At 41.6% G+C, this 22,055-nt stretch overlaps 1 protein-coding gene across 6 annotated transcripts in view; it reads left to right on the plus strand.

Moving 5' to 3' along the window:
- STON2 (stonin 2) overlaps positions 1-22,055 on the plus strand; it is a 68,399-nt gene that overhangs the window by 18,864 nt on the left and 27,480 nt on the right. For all 6 annotated transcript variants that reach the window (XM_053945269.1, XM_053945267.1, XM_053945268.1 and 3 more), the window contains one exon: positions 2,952-3,149. In XM_053945269.1, coding sequence (XP_053801244.1) covers positions 2,952-3,149 — 198 coding nt within the window. The remainder of the gene's footprint in view (positions 1-2,951; positions 3,150-22,055) is intronic.

Raw genomic sequence — 22,055 nt, forward strand, 5'->3', positions numbered from 1 at the left:
AATGGGCCTCCAGCTCAGAGTCTCATATTCTATCAGTGTTAGCTGCACTCTTCAATTCATTGATGTATTCTTAGTCACCATAATTAGACTAAGGCAAGATCTGTTACATCATCCGTCCAACTCAGCCACGCCCCCTTCTTCCCGAGAGCTTTGTCTGGTTTTAAATGGGTCAAATTACTTGGACTCTTACCATGTCCCTTGAGAGGCTATCCAACAGCATATCTGAGCTTAACTACTTTGTGCTGTTCTCTCTGAAATAGGCAGTATTTGCAGCACAAGATCACCAGCTGGAAACTACACCTGTCACTAGAAACTGTGATGCTTTGTTAAAATCAGAAAAATCTGAAGTCCTATGTGATATGAAAGGAAATGATGCTAACACAGTTTATTGTAATACAGTGTAGGGATCAAGGAACAGGTCCTCAAAACACCAAAGAGGAATTAATGCTTCAAGGTAAATCTGCATGATAAAAACCAATCCATTGTTTTAAGAATAAACATGTCAAGAAAAGTAAAATGCATGTTGAAGGAAACATTTTTGTTTCAGGAAACAATGAGCTGATTTTCAGTATCCAATGCATGCTGCAGGATTTGCATTTTATGGATAGTTCTGGCACTGGTTTTTCAACATAAACAGATTTCTGAGAAATTCCTACAGCAGAAAGGCTGTGACTCTGACTATTGGCATTAGAGACTGAATTCAGAATTTCTACAAAAGAGCCCTGCCTCATTTAGGAATTTGGCTGCAGCACTTCCAGGAATCTGAAGAGCAGCAGCAGAAGCATCAGAAGAAAGATCTTAAACATGTGTAGATGTTTACTTTTGCTTGTCTTGCTTTTTGAGATTGCTAGATGGTCTTTTGGCTCAGCATGGGGGAAAATGCCCTTTTGCTAGTTTTAATAATTACTGTTGGGGAACCTAGAACAGTCACAGGTAGAAGTTGACTGTAGTAAGAATTTAAAGAACATTTGTTGCAGAAAAAGCTGCCTGTGGTTTTGGTTTTCCAAAGTACAAGATTCATTTTAGAAAAAAAGCAAACAATTCTGTTCTTTCAAGATGGCCCAACTTGCCTAGAATAAAATTAATTTGCCCTTACATAGAAGTATTTGGCAACTCTACTCCAGTCAGATGCCTTCTTAGATAAAAATCGAGTTTGGAAAGCACAAAACTAGTTGGCAGTATTTGAGTTATTAGATCTTACATGTTTCTAAATTAGCCTATTTTTTCATATTGCTGTGACTAACTTAAAAAAACACTGGAAAACTAAGATTTTTTTATATAAAATAATTCCACAGTTTCTAGGATATAAAGCACACTTTCAAAAAACCACTTGGCTCCTGTTAGTGATCCACATACAGATCTCAGCTTTTCAGTTTGTCCTCTATGTCCAAATAAAGTTCTCTGTCTGCCAAAGCAATTTCAGCTGAAGTTTTAAAGATGGCTTTTCAGGTGCTGTGTTTAACAAAAGGACTGAGAGATGGACTGACAGATTATAATCATACATTTGTCATCCTTTCTCTACAGGCACTGAGCACCACACAGTGTGCAAAGACTGCAGGGAGGAGGGATGGGCTTTGGTTGTGTGTCTGGCACAACAGCTGTCAACCTGTGCAATAAGGAGGCAGATCTGACTTTCAGCTCCTCATCCTCAGGGATGACTCCTCAGAAGCCACTCAGTGTCAGTAGGCTCACAGCTGTACACATATAAAAATACCACTGCCTGCTTAGCTGAGGCTATCAGTGCAGATACACAAAAAAAATTCACACTTCTCAAGAGACAAGGCAGAGAGCACTGTTTGGATATTCTGTCTATGCACACATCGAGGTTTCCATAATGAGGAAGTGTTCCATCACATTGCTTGGATGAAGAGAGATAAATCTTCTTTAACATTAATTTGTCATTTTTTCCAAGATATCTGTCAACCTAGTAAGGGTTGTTTGTTTATTACATACAGAGAAGAGCATCTCTGTGTCAGCAGTTGTTCACTGTAACTGCGAGATTTGGGGAGCATCAGGGTCTTTGTTGGTTTAACAGCTAAATACAGATGTACTAATTTAGAAAACAGTTATTAAGCTGATATTCAATTAGAACTAGTTTCTACCTGTACACTTTTCCTTAGTTCAGGAAGACTTTTTAACTATAACTTCATTTTTTATTAGTATTATTTCCTCACTAGAGTCACCCATTGTTGCTAGCATTCAAGTGATGTTGTGGGCAAAGAGCATGCAGTACAAAGAGTACAGAATACAAACTCATAGCAGTGGGTGTGTGTAATTGTGTTCTGAACTCTGGGTGATGGTTAGGCAGGTCTGAACTGTTTGGCATGCAAGTCTGGCAAATGAGTAGAACAGGATTTTTGGTCTACACTGAGCAAAAATGTTATGCAGTTTATTCAGATTGGGACTCTACATTCTGCATGTTTAGAAACAAAAGCCATTCCTAATGCACATTAATAGGTCAATTTCAGGTTATTTTTATACTCCCCCTCCGTGCAGAGCATTCCTGAGATGATGATTGCATTTGAGTAGGTGTCATGGATAGGGAATGCTTAATTAAATAAAATAAAACAAAACCACTTAAAAAATCTGTGGTGCTGTAAAAATTCAACTGTGTTGCACAACAAACATATTCAGGTCTTGTCAGCAGTGTCAGAAACATGAAATCTTCTTCTGAAAAAACATAGCTTCTCCAATACTTGAGCAACAGGAAAGCATATGGCTGCCTGCAGCATGGAATCTAAGGCAGACAGCTGAGTAGTGCTGGAGGGTGACAGTGCCAGGCACTAGCTGAGTTGCTCTGCATTTGTTGTAAATTAACAGTGTTGCTGTGGATGTTGGAATTTGTATTTACAGAGCCCCGGTACACTGATCTAGCATGTCTTTGGAATAGTTGTGATCTTTGTGTAGGTTGCCCTGCATGTCTCTAATCAATACCTGTTTTCTGCAACCAGTGTCTGCATCAAAAGCACCCAGCTGGACTTCTCCCTCTTCCAACTCTTCTGAGAGGCAAGCCCGTGCCTCAGGGAGCAGCTGGACAACCAACTCAGAGGACACCAGCAGCCCAAGCATTGCTCCCTCCTACACAGATCTGCAATCGCTTAATACCGAGGACTTGACCAGTGGAAGAACATCTGCAGCAGATTCAGCTGGTAAGAGGGAAGCCTTTAAGCTTCCATCTCAATCTTTTTGATGCTACTCAAACTTACTGTTCAGAATTGAGCCACAGGGAATGAATCCAAAGCAGAACAAACTCAAGGATTAGGCAGACTAACATTTTGTTCTACTCTAATTCCAAAAAAATCACACTTGGATTTTACACATGCACACTTACATGTGCAGGCTCCTGAAGTTAGAGCCAAATGCAGCAATGTACCTGTTGATAGACTTGGAGCATTTCTGCATTTCACATGCCAGGTCAGCTTAAGCTGTTCTAGGGACTAGTATGTTGTGGGAGAGGCTGGATGCCTTTCCTGAATTTCCATGCAGAAATTTTCTCAACAGTGTATTCAGCTGAGGCAGGCCCACTTCTCCTTGCTCCTCTCTGTTTCAGTGAGTCCAAGACACAGACCCAGTTTGGTGGAGGCATTCTTTGCATAGTGCTTTGCACTGTTACTGAACAGTAAATGCAGAGAGAGTGTAAGACATGACATAAGATGGTTCAGTAGCAGATTTTAACTGTTTAAGCATCTTGTATCTGACCTTGTAGGGCTCTATTCAGACACAATCCTGATTGTGGAAAAATGTGCTACATGGAATTGTAGCTTTTTGCTCCTCAGTTGTACTCTGGGTAGTCTGAAGCAGGAGAAATAAAGCAGAGTGGTGCCAGTCATGTCATGGAGAATGGGAGCTCCTGAATGACAAAGCTTTCAGAGTGCATAAAACAGCTGACATGTTAGGACACAGAAAAAAATACACAGCTCCAGAAGGAAGCACCTGCACTATGTTGAAAGCTGTTCAACCCAAGCTGTGGTCAGTAGCTACGCAGTTAGGTGATGAAAATTGATTCCCTGGTGTTGTGATAGCTCAGACCTGGGAGATATTTAATGTGTTTTCTCTCAGGTGGTGAATGTAAAAATATGTGGGAAATAAGATCTGTTTTGTGAGAATGGGTTTCCCAAGCCTCGCTGAGGCCTTATGGCCCTTCCATAAGAAACATATGCATACATCACCTGCAAAGAGTATTACTTGCTGGTTCGGTGAAGCTGGGTCAGACTTCTAGGCAGGTTTGTAAACAGCAGCATGATAGGTACTGGCTCAGCACTTTAGACAAAGGATTTGTGGAGAAGTAGTAGTTACTTTGGATAAGTAGAGCTGTTTCTTTTTTCAAATAATGAAGTTACTACAAATCTGTTGGACCATATTTATTTTGGAGTACTCTACTTCTCTGTACCTCTGAATTTGGAACCACTTTTTGGTCGAAAGGTAGAATAGGCAAGCTGGAGCATGTGCTGGATATTGCTATTTTGTTGATTTGGTATAGGCTGCTGTCAGTAGGGCTGTCTCCATCTGAGCAAAGGGAATGAGGGATGCCCAGTCCATATATAACTTCACATTATATAGGCAAGTCAAGGACAAAAGGGCTGCTGTATATGCCTGTCATATACATGGGATTATATCCTATATATGGCCTGAAGTGAAGCTGATAGTTCAGTAAAAGCTTTGTGTGCAACTTTTTTATCTCAGCCAGTCACAAACTGACATATTTATTAGCAAGATGAGTACAAAAACTCACTCCAGTCACCTAAAAAATTTTACAAGTAAAAAAGGAGGTAATATAAGCAAAGCTGTGCTGTTAGTTAAAGCATAAGATACACCAATCAGAAACATAAGATACATAAAACATAAGATACACTTACACTTCCAATACCTTAGTGATACTGGAACTTGAAGTGTGAAATACAGTCTTCCTGTCACCAGGTGCAAAGTTTGCAAAAAGGCAGCATGAACAAAGTGCATCTGTTTGTCCTGTTCCTGGGATGCCTCACAGTCCACTCCCTGAGGTGGCTGGTGGCATCAGCCAGGTTTGTGGAAGTGGGGAAGCTGAGGACCTAGTGGCCATGGAATTGTTGTACAATTCTGGCTGCTCTTCTGTTGTTCAGTCTGCTGTCATCCCATCATAACAGTGCATAAGTGGACAAAAAATGTATGATCATTTTCTTCTCTCCATCCTCTCTGCCCCTCTCCAAAAATTCAGTTCTTTAAACCTGACTTGATTCAAGCATTTGATTTGCATTTCTTCCCTCAAAGGACTGGCTGCCTCAGTCTATAGTAAAGTTTGAAGGCTTCATCAAGACAATGAAATGGCATGGTATTTTGCCATGAAGGCAAAGAGAGGAATCCTCATGCTCTGTGTGATGATGAAGTCACATTGACTGCTAACCAGGATATTGACTCCCAAGTCAAGCTTGCTGGAGGGAAAAAAAATCAGACTAATTTCACTGCTAAAAGCTCTATGAAAATAGTAAATCAATGTTTGATCTATTTAGTGATGGTAAAGAATCAGGCCTATGAAACAATCTGGGTTTAATACTGTTTCAAGTGAGAAAAACCTAGTGATGAGAAAAGTATGAAAAATTCTGCTCTGTGGTCAGATGCTAAGTAAAATAACTATTTTAGCCATGGTGAATTTTTATTGCCTGAACAGAATAAAAGGATACTCTGTTCTGTAATTTCACCACTTGTCTTGAATTTATCCTGCATGCAAAATGCTTAAACAACAACGGCCTGTGGTAGTTCAGGGTACAGGGTTTTGTGTGGGAGCAGATTAAAGGCTGAGGTAGGTCTGTCTGCAGGCATACACAGAGACAAGTCCCAGCCAGAAAAATGTGCATCTTGGTGTCCAGGGCTGGTAGGCTCTAAGCAGGTAGAATTGGCTGGGAATTAACTTGCTCACAACTGACACAAAATTTGAGTGTAAAACCTATGGGCTTGAGCTTATATAATGCATGTGTTTATGCAAGATATGGCCTAGGAAGATAAGAGAGATCCAAATGACACAACCTGAAAGTTTACCCTTGCTACAGGGGACTGCAGAAAACCTCCCAACTGATGGAGTTGGGATAAGCAGACTGATGTCCTGTAAAGGCAGCAATGTTCACAGTGGTGAAGGTAAATGTTGCATGAGCAGAGCTGAAAAAGATTTGCTTTTCTATCAAAGTGCAGCCAAAAGATGCTGCACTTCATTGCCTATGCTTGTTTGAACTCTGGCACCAAGAAGCCTTTTATATTATCCTCATCTTTGTCAGCACAAGGGACTCTTTAGCCTGCAGCAGCTAGCCAAGAAATGTGGGTCAGGTGATAGCAGACTGTCCATTTAACAGGGGCATGTTTATGTGGTTATAACAGCAAGAACTTTGCAACAGCTGGGGTTTCACAGTGTGTGTGAAGCTGTGGTTGGTGCTGGTGAAGTGCCCTTGCCTCAGAGTTCTTACCATGCCTTGCCATGTCGCCCAGCTTGGATCAATGAGCATGAAAAGAAGTAGGAACTTTTGGCCTTTGTGCTGTGCTCTGCAAGTAACACAGGACATCTCTGTTACTGATACAATACAAGTATTTGTTCCTTCTGTAGCAGATGCCTGTCTCAGCTTTCAAAAAAGGCCAAATATCTGCGAGTCAGAGGAGCAATGGAGAGGCCTTCTTGTAACTGTGGTTATGGATCTGTTCTGAGGTTGTGCCCAAATACCTCACAGCTTAATTTAGATTTCTGCATTTATATAGATAAAATAATTTTATCTATATACATTAAAATCATATTGTGTACAAAATATAAATAGTTATATATAGTATGTATATAATAAAGAAGATAGAGATATTTACATCGCTCATAAACTATATTCTATTATAAACTTAATGTAAGATATAATAGAATCTCTCTGAATTGAATAATAAAGCTCTGTGTGTGTATGTCTGTAGGCATAAGTTTCCTCATAGCAATTTTAGGTGCATCATTGCTAGTTGTGTTGTTTCTGTTGTGATTTGTATCTTAGCAAAGCTGCAGCTATGCCGTGTTTGATGTTAACGGTTCAATTTGCTGACCAGTTGTTCTCTTTGGCACTTCCTTGTATCTCTGGATGACTGGGATACTGAGGAAATTGCTGTGTTATTTTCTGAGAACATCTGCATGTTTGGAGATAGAAGGTTGCATGTGTGACCCCTAACTTCTCAAAATCCAGACAGTTCATAAATAGCATGAGAAATTAATTCTGAGAATGTTGCTGTTTTCAACATCATTTAATGGGGTTCTGGTGCTTATGTTCCAAAACTTGGAAATGGCAATTCTGACAAGCTCAGCTCCAGCTATCTCTTGAAGGCAATAGAGGGCAAGTAATGACTTTTCAAACCTTTTCCGAATGCTTTTCTGCTGTAGTTCTGTTACATTTTTCTGTAACTGTAGCCAGTTAGATACTGAATCCCAATATGATGACTGCAAGAATGGTGTTCTGTGAGTTTCAAACAAGCAGCTTTGAACAGATTATATAGCTGTGCAGTGTGGTTGCACTGAATGCCATGAACAGGCTATGAGCTCTGAAATTATTCCATGTTAATTACCATGGCAAGGGGGAGAATAATATATGCTGATGATTACCACCTTCCATCCAGAACTGCATTTCAGTTATTCTGTGTAACTATTAACCAGCTTGTGCCGTGTTCCAGTCCTAGACATAGGGACAACTTGTATATGAGAAGCCAAATGCTGAGCCTACATGGTATTCTTGATGTAGTTCACTCTTTTCATACCTATTCACCAATGTTTTTACATAGATCAGCTGAAAAGACAGCAGAGAGAAGTCCAGGGCAAGTCACAGGACTGACCTTCTGATCTGCCTTTATATAGGCAATATCCCAAGAAAATAGATGTGAGTAGATGCTTTGTAGTTTGTTTCAGGCTAGTGAGGCAGACTAGGTAGTATGAAGCCCTTTATTTCTGTCTGTAAGGCTGTGATTCCTCAGCCACAGTGTTTACATTGGCCCCAGTTGGTCTCTAATGCAGAAAGCCACATGCTGATATGATAAGCCTGAGGAGTTCAGCAGGAGATTTTGCAGCTGGACAGGACATTTCAGTGTAAAGCTTAATTGGTGATGGGATGCTTAAGTGCAGCAGCTATTTGTGATTGCTGTGTTCACAGAGGAATAGCTTGGTTTATTTGGACCAATTCTGCAGGATGCTAAGTGGCTTCCAAGCTTAAAGCTGCTGGGAGCAAAGAACACCAAGGTATCTCCCCACACACATCTCTTAAAAAATGGAAAACATCAGTGGCAATTTTCAGCAACATCATCTCGCCTGTTGCATTCAGTTCCTGGGAGCATGCTGCTGACAGGAGGCAGCAATGGCACTGTAGCCATGGAGTAGCTCTGGAGAAGCACTGTCCCAGCTTCTTGTGCTGGGCACCACAGCCAGTGCCCTACAGCACTGGCTGCACCCCAAGGAACACAGTTCTGCAGCTCCAGAACCACAGTGGGATTCACCGCAGGGAGGAGTTACCCACCTGAGAAGTGGCATTTTCCACACTTGATTCTACATGGCAGAGAAGCAAGCAAGCCTTCAGCAGTAGTACCAATTAACAAGAGTTATAAATCATTGCATGTGCTCTTGATTAGAGATCCCAGTTCTGTGTGGAATTTCCTGTCTGATTATGAAGGGGCTGAATGGAGCTGGCAGAGTAAAACAGCTAGTGAAAAAGCTGGCAGCAGCAGACAGCAAGTAAGAATGAGAAATTTCACAATACCCAAATGTATGGATTTACTTATTTGTTGCTTGCTGTGATATCATCCAAAACCTAAGAAAGGCAGACTACGCATCACAGGAATTGGAAAAGCAATGATGAACACCTATAGGGGATCAGTTAGAGCATCACCTCCTCAAAGAACAGTGTGGAGTAAAATGGGAAGCAGATTTGTCAAAAACATGAATAGTGAACAGAATAATTTAAGCAAAACCTTCAGCTTCTATGTTGACAACTTATTTTCTTGTGCCGACTTATAATCTTATGATATATGTCCATTTTTATCAGGGCTTCTGCCTCCCTTTTTCTTTTATTCACTGCCAGTGTTAGGGACAAAATATAACACTTTCTGTTCTTTCAAGGCAGAAATGAGCAGAGTTGGATGACAGTACTCTAGGGAAACTGCTGATTTATGTCTTTACTTCAATATCTATGGTTTTCACCTCATCTAGTCTTGATCAAACCATATAATACTGGAGCACAGGTATGGCATGAATCTTAATAACTATGCTCATCTGGTATTAGAAGCAATTTGATCTTAATGGTCCTCATGTTTGACAGATGAGACCAAAATGCTCTGCCTATATAAACTGGTATTTGCATTATGACTCTGCATATTACATGAGAGGAAGAGGAGACTTCATGCTATTTCTTCATTCTGATCTTGGTTAGCAAGAATGAGAATTGTGATTCTGGGTTTTGTCACATGGATGCCAGTCCCCTTGTGGTACTGCAGAATATTTCATGGACCCTGATTTTAACTAATCGCTTAGGATTGAATTTTTTAAAAACTATTAAGAGTGCTCAGTACTTTTTGTGAAGAAGTCAAGATCTGGGTTTTGCACCTAAAACTGTTTCCAAGATTCTCGTGTCCCAGCTATTCTTGTTACGTTTGAACAAAATTTTCAAACAGCTTCAGCTCAGTGTGTTCCTCTCCAAATCTAGCCATTTAATTTAGTGTCTAAAAGGAGATTAGAGACCCTGCCAACATATGTCCTGTAGCTCTGTATTCTCAAACCCATTACAGGCTTTGTAGAAATTATTCCATTTAAGTGGAGACTTTAGTCAACAGTTTATTGAAGCTGCTGTATTTTCACATGTAGACATTTCAGAGAGCTTTAAACATGATTCACTTAAGATCATAGGAATGAATCTATTTCCCAGGACCCTGATGTAAATGTATTCATGACCATTTCCTATCCATGTATTCCTGTGCCAATATTGTCTTTCAAATAGCTTTTTGCCCTCTCCAGTGTAAGCATTTTAATATATTTATACAGGATAATTCTCTCTCTCTTTGTGTTCATTTGCTAAACTGAATGAGACAAGCTCTTTAGTATTCTGGCTCTCCATTCTCCTCCTCATCCTAGAAAGCTTTTTTCAGCTCACATTGCTGTTTGAATTAATCTTTTGGGTATGTGGTGATCAAAACTCTGCAACACTGAGGTGTCACCACAGCCTGAATATCAAGATATTTGTTTTCCCATCTTCAGGAACTGTCTCCTTGATAAGATCCCAGGATCTTATTTCCTTTTGTGCCAGTGCATCAGGCAAGTACCCTTGCAGTATATTCAAACTGATAGTCTATATGTGCTTGCTATGTCCTGCCTCTGCTACACGTGCATTTGTATGCTTGGTGGTCGGCGTGAGTCTTCGGAAGGGGCTGGGGTGGAAAGGGAGCAGAGAGGCCAGCACAGAGTGTACAGAGAGGCACATGGTGCACCTGGCAGAGCACAAACTGGAGGGTGTTAGTGCATTTGTCACGCCAGCCACAGCACCAGCTTCATCGCTTCCTGTGCCTCAGGGCTGCACAGCGCTGCCTCCAGCACGGGCAGCTGGCTCCAAAGAGGGACACGAGGCTGGCCCAGGGCGATTCACTGCACCTCCTCTGCAGCAGGCCCTCACCAGCCAGCCAGAATTAGGATCTGGGTGGGAAAGTTTACATAAAAGAAGTAAGGGGGGCTTTTCTGGTGGCTTTTCTTTCATGAACCCACCACTCCTCCTCCCCCGGACTGATTTGTTTGTTCAGGCTTGGTTGCCTCCAGCAACACATTATTAGTGTGAACTATGGTGTATCCTGGGAGACTTGCAGGATTCCCCGCAAATCTTTTGAGTTTTTCGTCTCCAAGGAGGAAGAGACACAAAGGCATTTCACTCTCTTGATGCAATTGCATGTGCATTGTTCCCCTTCTTTGAGTGTTGGTGTGTCTCTTCAGCAAATGCTGTAATTGGACTGCACAGTCTTCATCTTGCATCTTCATCTCAGTGAGTAGATTATGCTTTTCTTGGTAAAGCCACCAAACTGCACTGCTTTAAAGTCTGTATTTGAAAACATGCTTAGCTGAAGAGGTTTCAGCACCTTCAGTCTTTCAGGGTAAATCTGGCCTTAAGATAAATACAGATTGTATTACGCATGAGCAGTTTTCCTTGATTTAGCATGGCTGCCAAGGCAGTGAAGACAGTGACAATGGATTAACAATGTGGGTATATTCTCAGGGCACTGCTGAGACCATACATCTCTGCTAAATTCTTCAGATATAACAAGTGTAATGAGAGCTTCCCCACAATGTGACCAAACTCTGCAGGTATGCTTTTGATCTCTGCTTGGTTTGAAATTACAGGACTCAGCTTCAGCTCCTTTGGCTGTTCTGTGTCCCAGGCTTGCAGGAACCAGCCTGTGTGTCACAGCACAGTTCAAACATCATGAAGAGCACTTGATTTCCTGATTAGTCACGTATGTGTCCAGAGATGGACAGCATCAGATGAACTGATCTCCCATAAAGGTCAAGGCAGCTTAGCTAAGAGAGGTCAGTGCTCCAGTAGAAAAGGCATCAACAACAGATGGCATCTCAATAAGAGAGCAGTCAGAGGCAATAGACATGAGGGTTCTCATAAGGGTGCTGCTGTTGGTAATGGGGGGCTATTAGAGGGCAAGGGAGTTAGGGAAATGCAGAAAAGGTGTTTTGAGTGCAATCTACTTTCACCAGGTGATTCAGTTGCCAAGAGACTCAGATGTTAAAAAGTGGTGACTGAGGCTTCAGCCCTGTCCTCTGTCCCTCTGCCAAGCTGATCCAGGTCTGCCAGAGGGTGGGGGACTGTTGGGGCAAAAGGGTGAGCTGTGCTCTGCTGAGATTGATAGTCCAGCTGCATCCACAGAACAAAACCAGTTTGTCTCACATGTCTGAACAACCTAAACCTGAACTAATGGAACAAACTGGTGTGAAAGGAGAAGGGTTTCGCCAGAGCCAGTAGCTCCTTGTTTGGATAAAAGGAAAAGCAGGTCAGTAGAAATCAACCCATCCCTCATCAGATGGCAGGGAGAAGAGTCACTCTTCAATGAGCAAAGGCACTTGAGAATAACCTGATAATTCCTGGATCATTCTTAAGTCAAACACAGCACAGGACCAGGACCCACAAGGCTTTTCCTGCTAGACCTGGAAACCCATCTCATGTACGTCTTGATATCTTTCTCCAGGGAAGAAGTAAGGGGGAAGAAGATACAAGGATGGATGACTAGGCTATACTTTTTCTGCATTTGGGTTATTTCTTAGTGAACAGCTTTAATCCCCCTGCTTCAGCCCATCTCCTGCTTTACAGAAAAGTTTCAAGGTGGCTCTTGAGCCTCCCAGCTGCCATTGCTCTAAGAAATGCTCTTTAACCCACACAGTCTATTTTCCCTTTCTTCACCATGGGATTTTCTCTCTTCCTGCTCATTTTTTCTCTTCTGGGTGCTGCTCTACTTCTATTTCTTTCCAATTTAAATAACTCAAATGCTTAAAAGCTTTGATGCCAGTGGCATCACCTTGTTTCTAGTAGGTGACCTGCTGCATCCTGCATTCCCTTCTGGGAGGGAAGGGAAAATGGGAAAAGGGACTGTCATTCCCCTTTACTTGACAGAATGCCCTTCTGCATGCAGAAGAATTTCTTCATAATCTACTTCTGAAGTTAAATTTCTCTTTGTTGACTGGATAATTGAAGTAGCACTGTTGCAAAGTAGTGAAGTAATAGTAGTCTTTGAGAAAATACATACCAATTCTAGCAGTAGCCAATACTTCACTGGAGTGCCCTGCAGTGTCATTTAAATTCCATCAGTGATGATAATTTCTACACCTTACAGGAATCTGAAGTTGCAATATTTCCCTAGAATATTTCCATAGAAAATTTTCTATTTTCTATCATGCTGTAGGAGTTTGACTCTTATACCTGGATTTCTACCATCACATTAAAAAAAATTGTATTACCTTTAAAATTCAATTTTATGGATGAAGATTTTGTGGATATTTTCATTTTTCTAACTTAATTCATTAAATCATTCCCTCAAGTCTCAAAAAAAAAAAAAAAAAGCTTTATTTTCTATACTCAAACACTATGAGTAGTGTTTGAGTATAGAAATCTTCACTCAAATTAGCATAAATTGGGAAAATGCCACTCAAGTTGATGAACATGTTTTGGAGGCAAGTGGTCTCTGTGCTTAACATCATAACCACCTAGAGACCCCATGCAATAATCTAGAGAGACATGTATTAGCCAAATTGCTAGAGTCACACCGAGCCTGTCACCTACCTGAAATGAAAGTGTAAAATATGTTCTTGTGCCATTTTTAATCTAATTGCCTAGTAATCATCAGGAGGTAAATATTCCTCACTATCTTTCCTGAAAAGTTTAAGAACTTAACGCTCCCTAGACATTTCTTCAGTTTTTTGTTTCAAAAGCCTTCAATCCCAAGTCGCTTTGGCAAATGCAGTATTTTGTATTTTTTTCATGTATGTGGAGCTGGCTTTGCAATGTGTTTAATAAAGTCAGTTTTCACACTATGTGCAACCAAAAGGGAAGATGTTTAAAAAGAGGAAAACACTATGGTGAATATACAGTAATGGTCTCCAGATTGTATTCTGCGTCTGCCAGTACAATTTACTTTAAAGTAATTTTCAAGTCAACACTTATACAAGCAGTGAACAAATGGTAAAAATTATGAAAATACAACTTCTGTTAAAAAATAACTGCTAGACCCACTAAGGCAATGAACTATGGCCATGGCATGTTTTTGTGCTATCTCTGTCTTCTGTGATGAATGGCAGGACTGTTAAGCACTATAAGCATAAAGTAATTTTTTATTTCTGTGATGAAGTAAGATGGTGGGAATAGTGAAGATCCTCCAACATAATTTTCTACTCTGTGTTTTCTGCCACAGAAATTTGAATACAAAGGCTGCCTTTATCAACTGCATGGGGTTTTTTCCCCCTCAGTTTCTCATACTTTATAATTTGGCTATGAATTTTAAAGAATGGAGCAGAGATGAGAAATTAGCACCCTTTGTGTCCTATTGAAGGCATATCAACCCCTCCTCCTTAGACACTACAAAATTCCTTGCTAATAAGGCTGACTGAACAAGTCTTCATTAGACTGCATGTTGCTGGCCTGGCAAATCTGTCTCCATCAGCCATTCAGACCATGACCTGGACAAATCAACCGTGATGCCTCAGATGTGAAAAGCCTTTGTTTGGCTCCTCACGTTCTGAACACAATTAGTAGCTCTGCAACTCATCCCCTTGGCCAAGGTAGAATCACGCTGTCCCTTGCTGTAACTACTGGTCTTGAGGAAAGTCACTCTGAGCATTCTTCAAGTGATTCAGTAGAATGTGATTTTAACCATGTAACTCCCAGTCCCATGGAAATGAGTGGCAGCTGAGAATAAAGCTGGTTACACCCAGTTAGAATAGTCATGCTGTACTGTCTGTGCTGGCCACCTAATAGGAAAGGTAATTGGACAAAATTTCCACTAAACTGAGGTAAAGAAACTGACTTATGCAATATGTCTATCATTAAGGTGACTGAGGCTTCTCTCAGCTTCCAGACACTGTGGTCCAGATGTTTACCACCTTTTCTTTCAACCAGGAGGAAGTTACAATAGATGTGACTTTTGTGTAACATGGCAGAATACACAAGTCTTTCATTAAAAATCATCTTCCACTTGAAGATAAAGTTATTATAAATTATACAAATAAAGGAGACAGCTTTTTGTAATAGTCATGAAAGACTTAGGAGCTGTTTCACAAATATGTAACTCCTTGAGCATGTCAGAGTTTGCTTTGCTCCAGAAGAATGAAAGGCCAGAGATTGAAGCTTTATTTCCTCCTCATAAATCCTGAGGATTGTGCATTTACTTTGGCACTGGTTTTGTTGCTTCTTCAGATTATGTCTCTATTCCCATCAGTGTTACTGCACTGGAGAAGCGGTATGCCTTCTACTTATTATGGTCAGGAGTTAAGATTTCAGATTTTTTGCCTCAAGCATTGGTTGAAGCCTTTCTCTGTTATGTGCCTGCAAGTCACAAGGCAGCAGAAGCATGCAGCAGGTGAGCCAGGGTACTCTCTCCTTCTGTCTAGGCATATAATTATCTGTATTTCTATATATGTGTGGGGGTATGCATGTATATTTACTCTCATTTGTAAATTCTTGAAAGACTTCAAACAAAAATATCAGTTGTGTTTTTTGTTGGAAGGGGTGGGTGAACATCAGACCAACCCAACCAAGTGTCTCTTCAATCAGACAGGTCTTAACAGTGCCCTGTGTTCCCCCTGGCTTCCTCACCCACTCCATCCCTCTCTTTGCACACAGATCCTGATCTCCTCAGCCACAGCACAGATTGCTTTGCAGCAGCAGGAGAAATGTTTTCTGTCATCTGGAATCCAACCAGGATGTGAGGAAAACAGCATTGTCAGGCACTTCTGAACCAGCCTTTTCTTTGGGGCACAGAGCTCCTGCCTACAGCTTGGAGGCCGAGAAGGGCTTGGTCACTTGTGATAGGAGGTGCATTTGAAGGGATCCATTTCAAATGGATTTAAATGTCAGGCATGGTTAGGACACCCTTAGGGTTGAAGGAGGCATCTCTCCGAGTTCTCAGCATGAGAACTGCACAAGCTGACAGTGGTCTGTCACCTGTGAACTTCTCTACAAATTTTTCTTCTCGCAGACCTTAAATGCTTATTGGCAAAAGGCTGCTTCAGGCATGAGGATTTATGTAACAAGCAGAAACTTGTCAGAGACTATGTCTCGTAGATTTCCCAGGTATCAGTGGGTTTGGCTATTCATATTTTCAGTCAACTTTCAGAGTTGTATTTAGCTCTGACTAGTTTCTGGATTATGCCATTTGTTATATAGCTGAGGAGTATCTGGCTTTCAGTTAACCTTTTCTTCTAATGTATTTTGATGCCTTTCATTCTCTATGGTTTTTTTTGCTTTGATTATATCCTGGCCTAAACCATCTTGTCCTGCTAGGATGATACTACAGAAAGCCATTCTAGACTACTAGAATGAGCTTTAATTTTTGCCATCTTTTCCTTCCAAGAAAAGGATCCTGGAATAGCAACTGTTCAGAATTCAGTGGTTGCAAAATGATTGATAAACACAAGCCAAATGGTGCTGGCCAAGGATTGTATTCAGCCTGGGCTTGGTTCCTTCTCTCTTTCTCAACTGCTGCAGGATGAATACAGGCCAGCAATGACAAGCTACTGCTCAAGAGCAAGTTCTTATCTGTTACCTATGCTTCAAATGCCTCAGGAAACAGAGTTGAAACAGACTTTCATACAGCTTTCATATTTTGCAAGGACGAATAAGAATAAAAGAAATATGAATGTGAGGTGTGATGAAAATTACACCTTTTCAGGGGTAGCAGGGAGAATGTAGAGATCCCTCAGCGATTTGTTCTGCAATGAGATCCATTAGGCTGCCAAACAGGCCCCAGCAGTAAAAGCTCTATTGGTTTGGTCTCTACAACACTATCTGCCAAAGAGGTGTCAAACATCCAAAGGACAATCTTAGAAGGGCTGAACTAGACACACAGTATTTATCAGCTGGCTTTAGTTTTTCTTTAGGGGTTGTTGAAAAGGTATTGTGGCCACACTGGATTTTGAGCTTCCGTCAAGGTCCAAGGTGGGGTTTTGACAGATTGGACTCAAGCTGGCAATATCAGGGTGGGCAGGATCCTTCTCTAGGCTGAGAGACGTGAAGTTCAGGTTGAGCTCTTGTGTAAAGAAAAACAGAGTTGAGCTTAGGTTTCCCACAGCCAAGCAGAGGCTGAGTTACCAGCTTAACAGGCATTTTGGAGTGAATTTATCCTTTACATTTTTCACAAAGGCTGTTGACAGGTTTTGAGACATTGTGCTTAGAGATAATAACAGCTCTATAGTGCATGTATTTTTTGAAAAGCAGATTTTATTTCTTTCCCCACAAATCTGATTCTGTCCCTAATTTGAGTTAATTAATGTGCACATTTTAAAAGTTTTTCTTTGTATTAGACAAAAGGTCAAGGGACTGCCACCTTATGAGGAAAAAACCTGTTTCCTGAGAAACAAGCTTGCTTCAGGATGTCTGTGACATCCCAGCACCCCATGCAGTGCTCTGTCGTGGTGGCCAGATTAATTATGGACCCTAATTGGGAACAAGAAACAAAAGAGGGAGTCTAGGGAAAGATGACTTCATCTCCCTGCTCATCTTACATTACTGTTCCACACAAAAAGATTGAGGCAACAGACAGAACAGCAAACAAAACTATCTACATAGAGTTTTCCCTTGGCTGAGGAAAGAAAGGATAAAATGAGAAAAGGAACACTGTTCACCTGGAAAGTCACAAGAGCAGGTCTGAGTTTTCATCTTTTCCAGCCAGCATGTTTGTTTAAGCCCACACCTTTAAAAGTTTTTGTTCAAGCAGTTTGTCCTTGGGCTAATTTCTCCATCTCTTTCTGCTTTAGCCTCAACTTGCTATAAGCCTGGGAATTTTTAGCCTCTGTGAAAGAAGCTTCTTCTTACACTGACAGAGAATGCCTTGTCTGCTACATGAAGTTGTTACAACAAGGTGTGGGAGGGAAGTGAGGCATGACGGTGTTGTGTAAGGGACAGCTTCACGGTTGGCAGAGCCCGGGGGATTACAAAACAAATGTTCCGGTTCTTCCATTAATTGTTTAATTTCAGATTAGTAGTATAGGCTAAAATTGGAAAGGCCTAGACAGATAGGTTGGCACAAGTAAGGACAGCATGTGGCCATTCCTGATTTACTAGTTATTTTGGGTTTTTTCTGAGGAAAGGCATCTAACCCCTGATTCTGACTCCTTGCCTGTCAACACATCCCCTCTAGTAAGGCAGCCGTGTCTCTTCTGCAGGCTGGCAGGCACCAGCTTTGTCGCATGCTGTTCGGCACCTTTTGCACAGGAGAGACTCACACAGTTGTCCCTGCAGTGCCTGATCACATTCATTCCATCACCTACGCTCACCCCCTTTCATCATTTAATTCACAATCACCATTGTACTAACACCCAGAAGTCATAGCTTGGCTTTTCATTTCTGGTTCTCTATGCTGCCACACTCCACCATTCAAACCATAAAGCCATTTACCGTCTGTGGGTAATTTCACATACTTAAAATTATCTCTGTACTGATATAATTTAATGGGTAAATGGCAAATCAATCATTTTTCTGTACACCAGATACTTTTTGGCATTACTTCCCAGTTATCCAGACATCTTTGCCTTTAACAATCTGTTTTCCTCAGTGTGTCAAAATATCACGTGTACTTTTTTTTCTACATAGTAGTCAATAAGGGGAAATGAGAAAAACCCAAATAACCCAAGGAATATCATAGAGGAACAGAAGGATGTTAGATGTTTCTCAGAGACACTGACAGATTGTTCCTGTGGTTCTCAGTCTTACACCTGAACTGCTTGGGACAGATGTAAGGGCAAGGAAAGAAAAAAACACAGGCTAAACCAGGGCATTTGGGAATACCTAGAAGTGTATTTGGCAGGTGGAGCACTCTGTGTTGGTGGACCTGGCTGTTTGGTATGTAGGTTGGGTCTCCTTCTCCTTCCTTTTACGGCAAGAGCTGGCAAGAATTTCCTGGATCATTAAGTCTAATTCCTGCTATTACAAATGGACATATCCTGTTATTGATGTCATAAATTCGTCTTGCTTGGTGTTTAAAAGCAGGTGATTTCTTCCTTCCATTTTCCATCTGTAAGACTGCACTGGAATCTCATATCCTTCCAATGATCAGAAGCCACCCTTGAATTTCTGTCCCTTAGTTTGATAGAGACTCGTGTCTATGATTGAAAAACACAGGAAAATATTTCCAAGGAGATTAGAAGTGACTGGTTGAGTTCTTTAAAATGTGGTATGTGATTTGCATTTTGAAAGTTATCTCTATGTTTACCCAGCCTGGAGTAAATGCAAAGCAGTTCACCTGAGAGGACAGAAGGAAATCCCAATCCTAAAGCCAGTTGGTGACGGAAGAGTTAACGGGACACGGTGGTTCCGCTGCTGCTGACACGGGGAGCAGCCTGCTCCATTTCTGCAAGGTGATGAGCTGAAATGTTTGGCAGTTTGGCTTAGTTTCGCAAAAAAAAAAAAAAAAAAAAAAAAAAGCTTTTTTTACTGGGGGAAGAAACCCCACAACTTCGGGAGTTTTGTTCGGCGGAGTTTAACGCGAAGTTCCGCTCCCGTTTCGCCGGCCGCTCCCTGCCTGTCTGTCCGCCTCGCACCTCCTGCTTTTCTGGGTGCGCCAGACCTGCCCCCAACCTGCACATTCCCCACCTCCCCGCCCTGCCCAGCGGGCGGGCCGGCGCCGAGCCGCGCTCTGCTCCTTCCTCCGCACCGCGGGCACGGCGGCGACAGCCAGCCTCCGGAGGGACCTGACCCCGCGGAGTGCAGCCAGGACGGGATCCCTTCATCTCGGCCGCCTCGGGTTAGTTATTTGTGCTTCGGTGGGAGGAGGAGGAGCGGCGCATAAACTTTTAGAAGCGAGGTACTGCAGCGGCGCGGCCGGTGCGCGCCTGGGCAGGCGGAGGGATGGCTGATACTGAAGAGAAAAAAGATTGGGGGAAACATCTCCAGCCCATGAAGTCCAAGGGAACATCCAACACGATATTATTGACTTGGGAAAGTTTTGTTTACAGGCAGAGTTTGCTGCTGTGAGCACTACTGGTAGGATGAAGCAGAGAGGTAACGTTTCGTCCCTGAGAACAAGTGATTAAAAAGAGAATTGTACATTTTATGCAACTAAATCGGCATTTGATTTCCCCCTGGGCCGTATTCCCAGCGCCCGCTGCACTGGTAGGAACGCACCGTGTTGTAGAGCCGAGGAGGATGTGGGGGAGGAGGGTGGTTTGGTTCGTGAACTTTCGTGGGACGTTATTTCTCTGCTGATCAGACGGAGGAAAAGTTGGCTGTTTCTCTGTAGTAGCAGACAAAATGAAACGTACGAAAAGAGCTATATTACTTTTCTCCAAATATTGCTGAAATTATAATGGAAATTTGCATCTGTGCTCACTGAGATGGTGAAGGAAGGGAAGGTTTGGAAGCAGGTTTTGCTGTGAGCTTAACAGCTCTGAGTTGTTCTGTATAGAATTTCAGTGGGTGAGTGAGCAATTCAGATTCGTCAAGGCTGCATTGTTAGGGGATTTCAGTGCCTCGGTATTTGTTGAAAGCACAAGCAGCGCATTGCCCTCATGTATGCAGGAATAAGCAGCTGGATTTGCACAAAAGTGTACATCAGGAACCGAGTTTTGAGGTGCAAAAAAGCAAATTTCAGCTAAGTTGTGCTCTATAAGAAAGGATAATCTCATGCAAAACATTTTCTTTCCTCTGTTATTTTCAACATAATTTAATACTACAGTACCATGTATAGGATCATGTATGTATGGGCACTTTGAGAGCAGGTTGTGTGAGGACATCCTCACAGATATATTTGGCCTTCTGAAGAGTGGTCTGGTTTTCTTTGTAACTTGAATTTTTCACTTTTTACAGTCAGTTCCAAGATGCTCAATTTTACCTCAACTCTACACATCTAATGTAGTTTTATTAATATTTTTCTGTGAGGGAGCAGCACTAAAATTCATTCAGCTGTTTTGAAATTGATCACACAACAGAGGAGTGAGATGGAGGTGCTTAAATAACCGTTGCTATATTTTTTCCCATGCAGATTAAAAGGTCAAAAAGCTTTAAAGTGATCATGTAGCTGGAGCTTTTGCATATCACAAACCATAGCACATCCCTGACTTGGTTCCTGTGAGAACTAGAATTGTCTCACCTGCCTAAAGCACTCCTGTGACTCCACTGAGCAGGGTTTTTTGTAAATCAGTTCAGTGGTTAATTGCCTCTGTGTGGTTTTTAATATCAGTTTCTCCATGTTGCCTACCAACTACCACATATCACTTATTAGATCACAGCAGGTTTTCTTTTATAATTTTCTGTGTAGGTGCTTACAGACTGATTGTTCCTGAATCTCCCGTATAGTCGATTAAATAGGTTGAGCTTTTGTCTTCTAGTGTGTGGTAGAGTTTTTATTCCTTTATATTGTTGTGAATATTTTCTGAAGAGTTCTGAGTTTTTCTATGTTCCTGAATTGTAGACAAAAGATAAGGTTCCACCAGGAATCATACCATACTACATACACAAGTGAAATTATTTCCCATCCCTTTCATGTTTTTCTCTTCCTAAATCCTATTATATTGGTTCTTTTAATCTCAAGATCACATCAGAGGTGATAATCATCCAAATCTTCTCCAGAATCACTGCTTCCAAAGGTGCCATCCATCCCATAATGTTGCCTACTTCCCTCTGACCCTCTTTACCTGAGGGAAATCCATATACGTTATCTCTAAGTACATACTACTAAACATACCTGTTATGGTAAAACACCTTTACAGTCAACATGAAATGAGGTGTACAAAATTATTTCCATCTAAAAGTGTCTCCTGCTGGCTCAGTGTAGCAAGAAAGGCTCCCTTTTGCCACTTCAGCAGAATTGCTGCTCGCAGGATATAGGAGTTGTGCTTTACATATCTTTTATCTGCCGCATCGTGCAAGTGCAGACATCTGAGGAATATATTCGCTCAGCAGTGTAATCTGCTTGGCATCTGGCCATCCATGGGCAGACAGGGCAATACCCCCTTTCCAGGTGGTCCCTTGTTAGGAATTGAATGAAGGAATGTAAATTAAAAGAACCAACCTGAACTTTCTCCTTCCCAAATTTAAGCTGAACTCCAGAGTTCTACCGAAGCTGGAAGCTGTTCAGTTGAACTTATTGTCTGGTTTGCAGCTGCCTCAGCATGTACAGGTTCCAGCTGGGACCAACAGACAATCACTGAAATGCTGTCAGGAATGCTGATCCAGGAGACTCTGTCCTGACCTGAAGTTCATATACGCTTATGAGAGCTCCTGTTCTCAAGAGATTTTCAGCCTGCTTTGCAGGTCAAAAAGACAATAAAGAAACACTCAGACTTTGGTGTACTTTTATGAAACTTATCGTTTACAAACTGCTGGAGTGGATAGCTGCTACAG

This window comes from Vidua chalybeata, chromosome 6 (assembly GCF_026979565.1).
Source record: "Vidua chalybeata isolate OUT-0048 chromosome 6, bVidCha1 merged haplotype, whole genome shotgun sequence".
In the NCBI taxonomy this organism is placed as follows: Eukaryota; Metazoa; Chordata; class Aves; order Passeriformes; family Viduidae; genus Vidua; species Vidua chalybeata.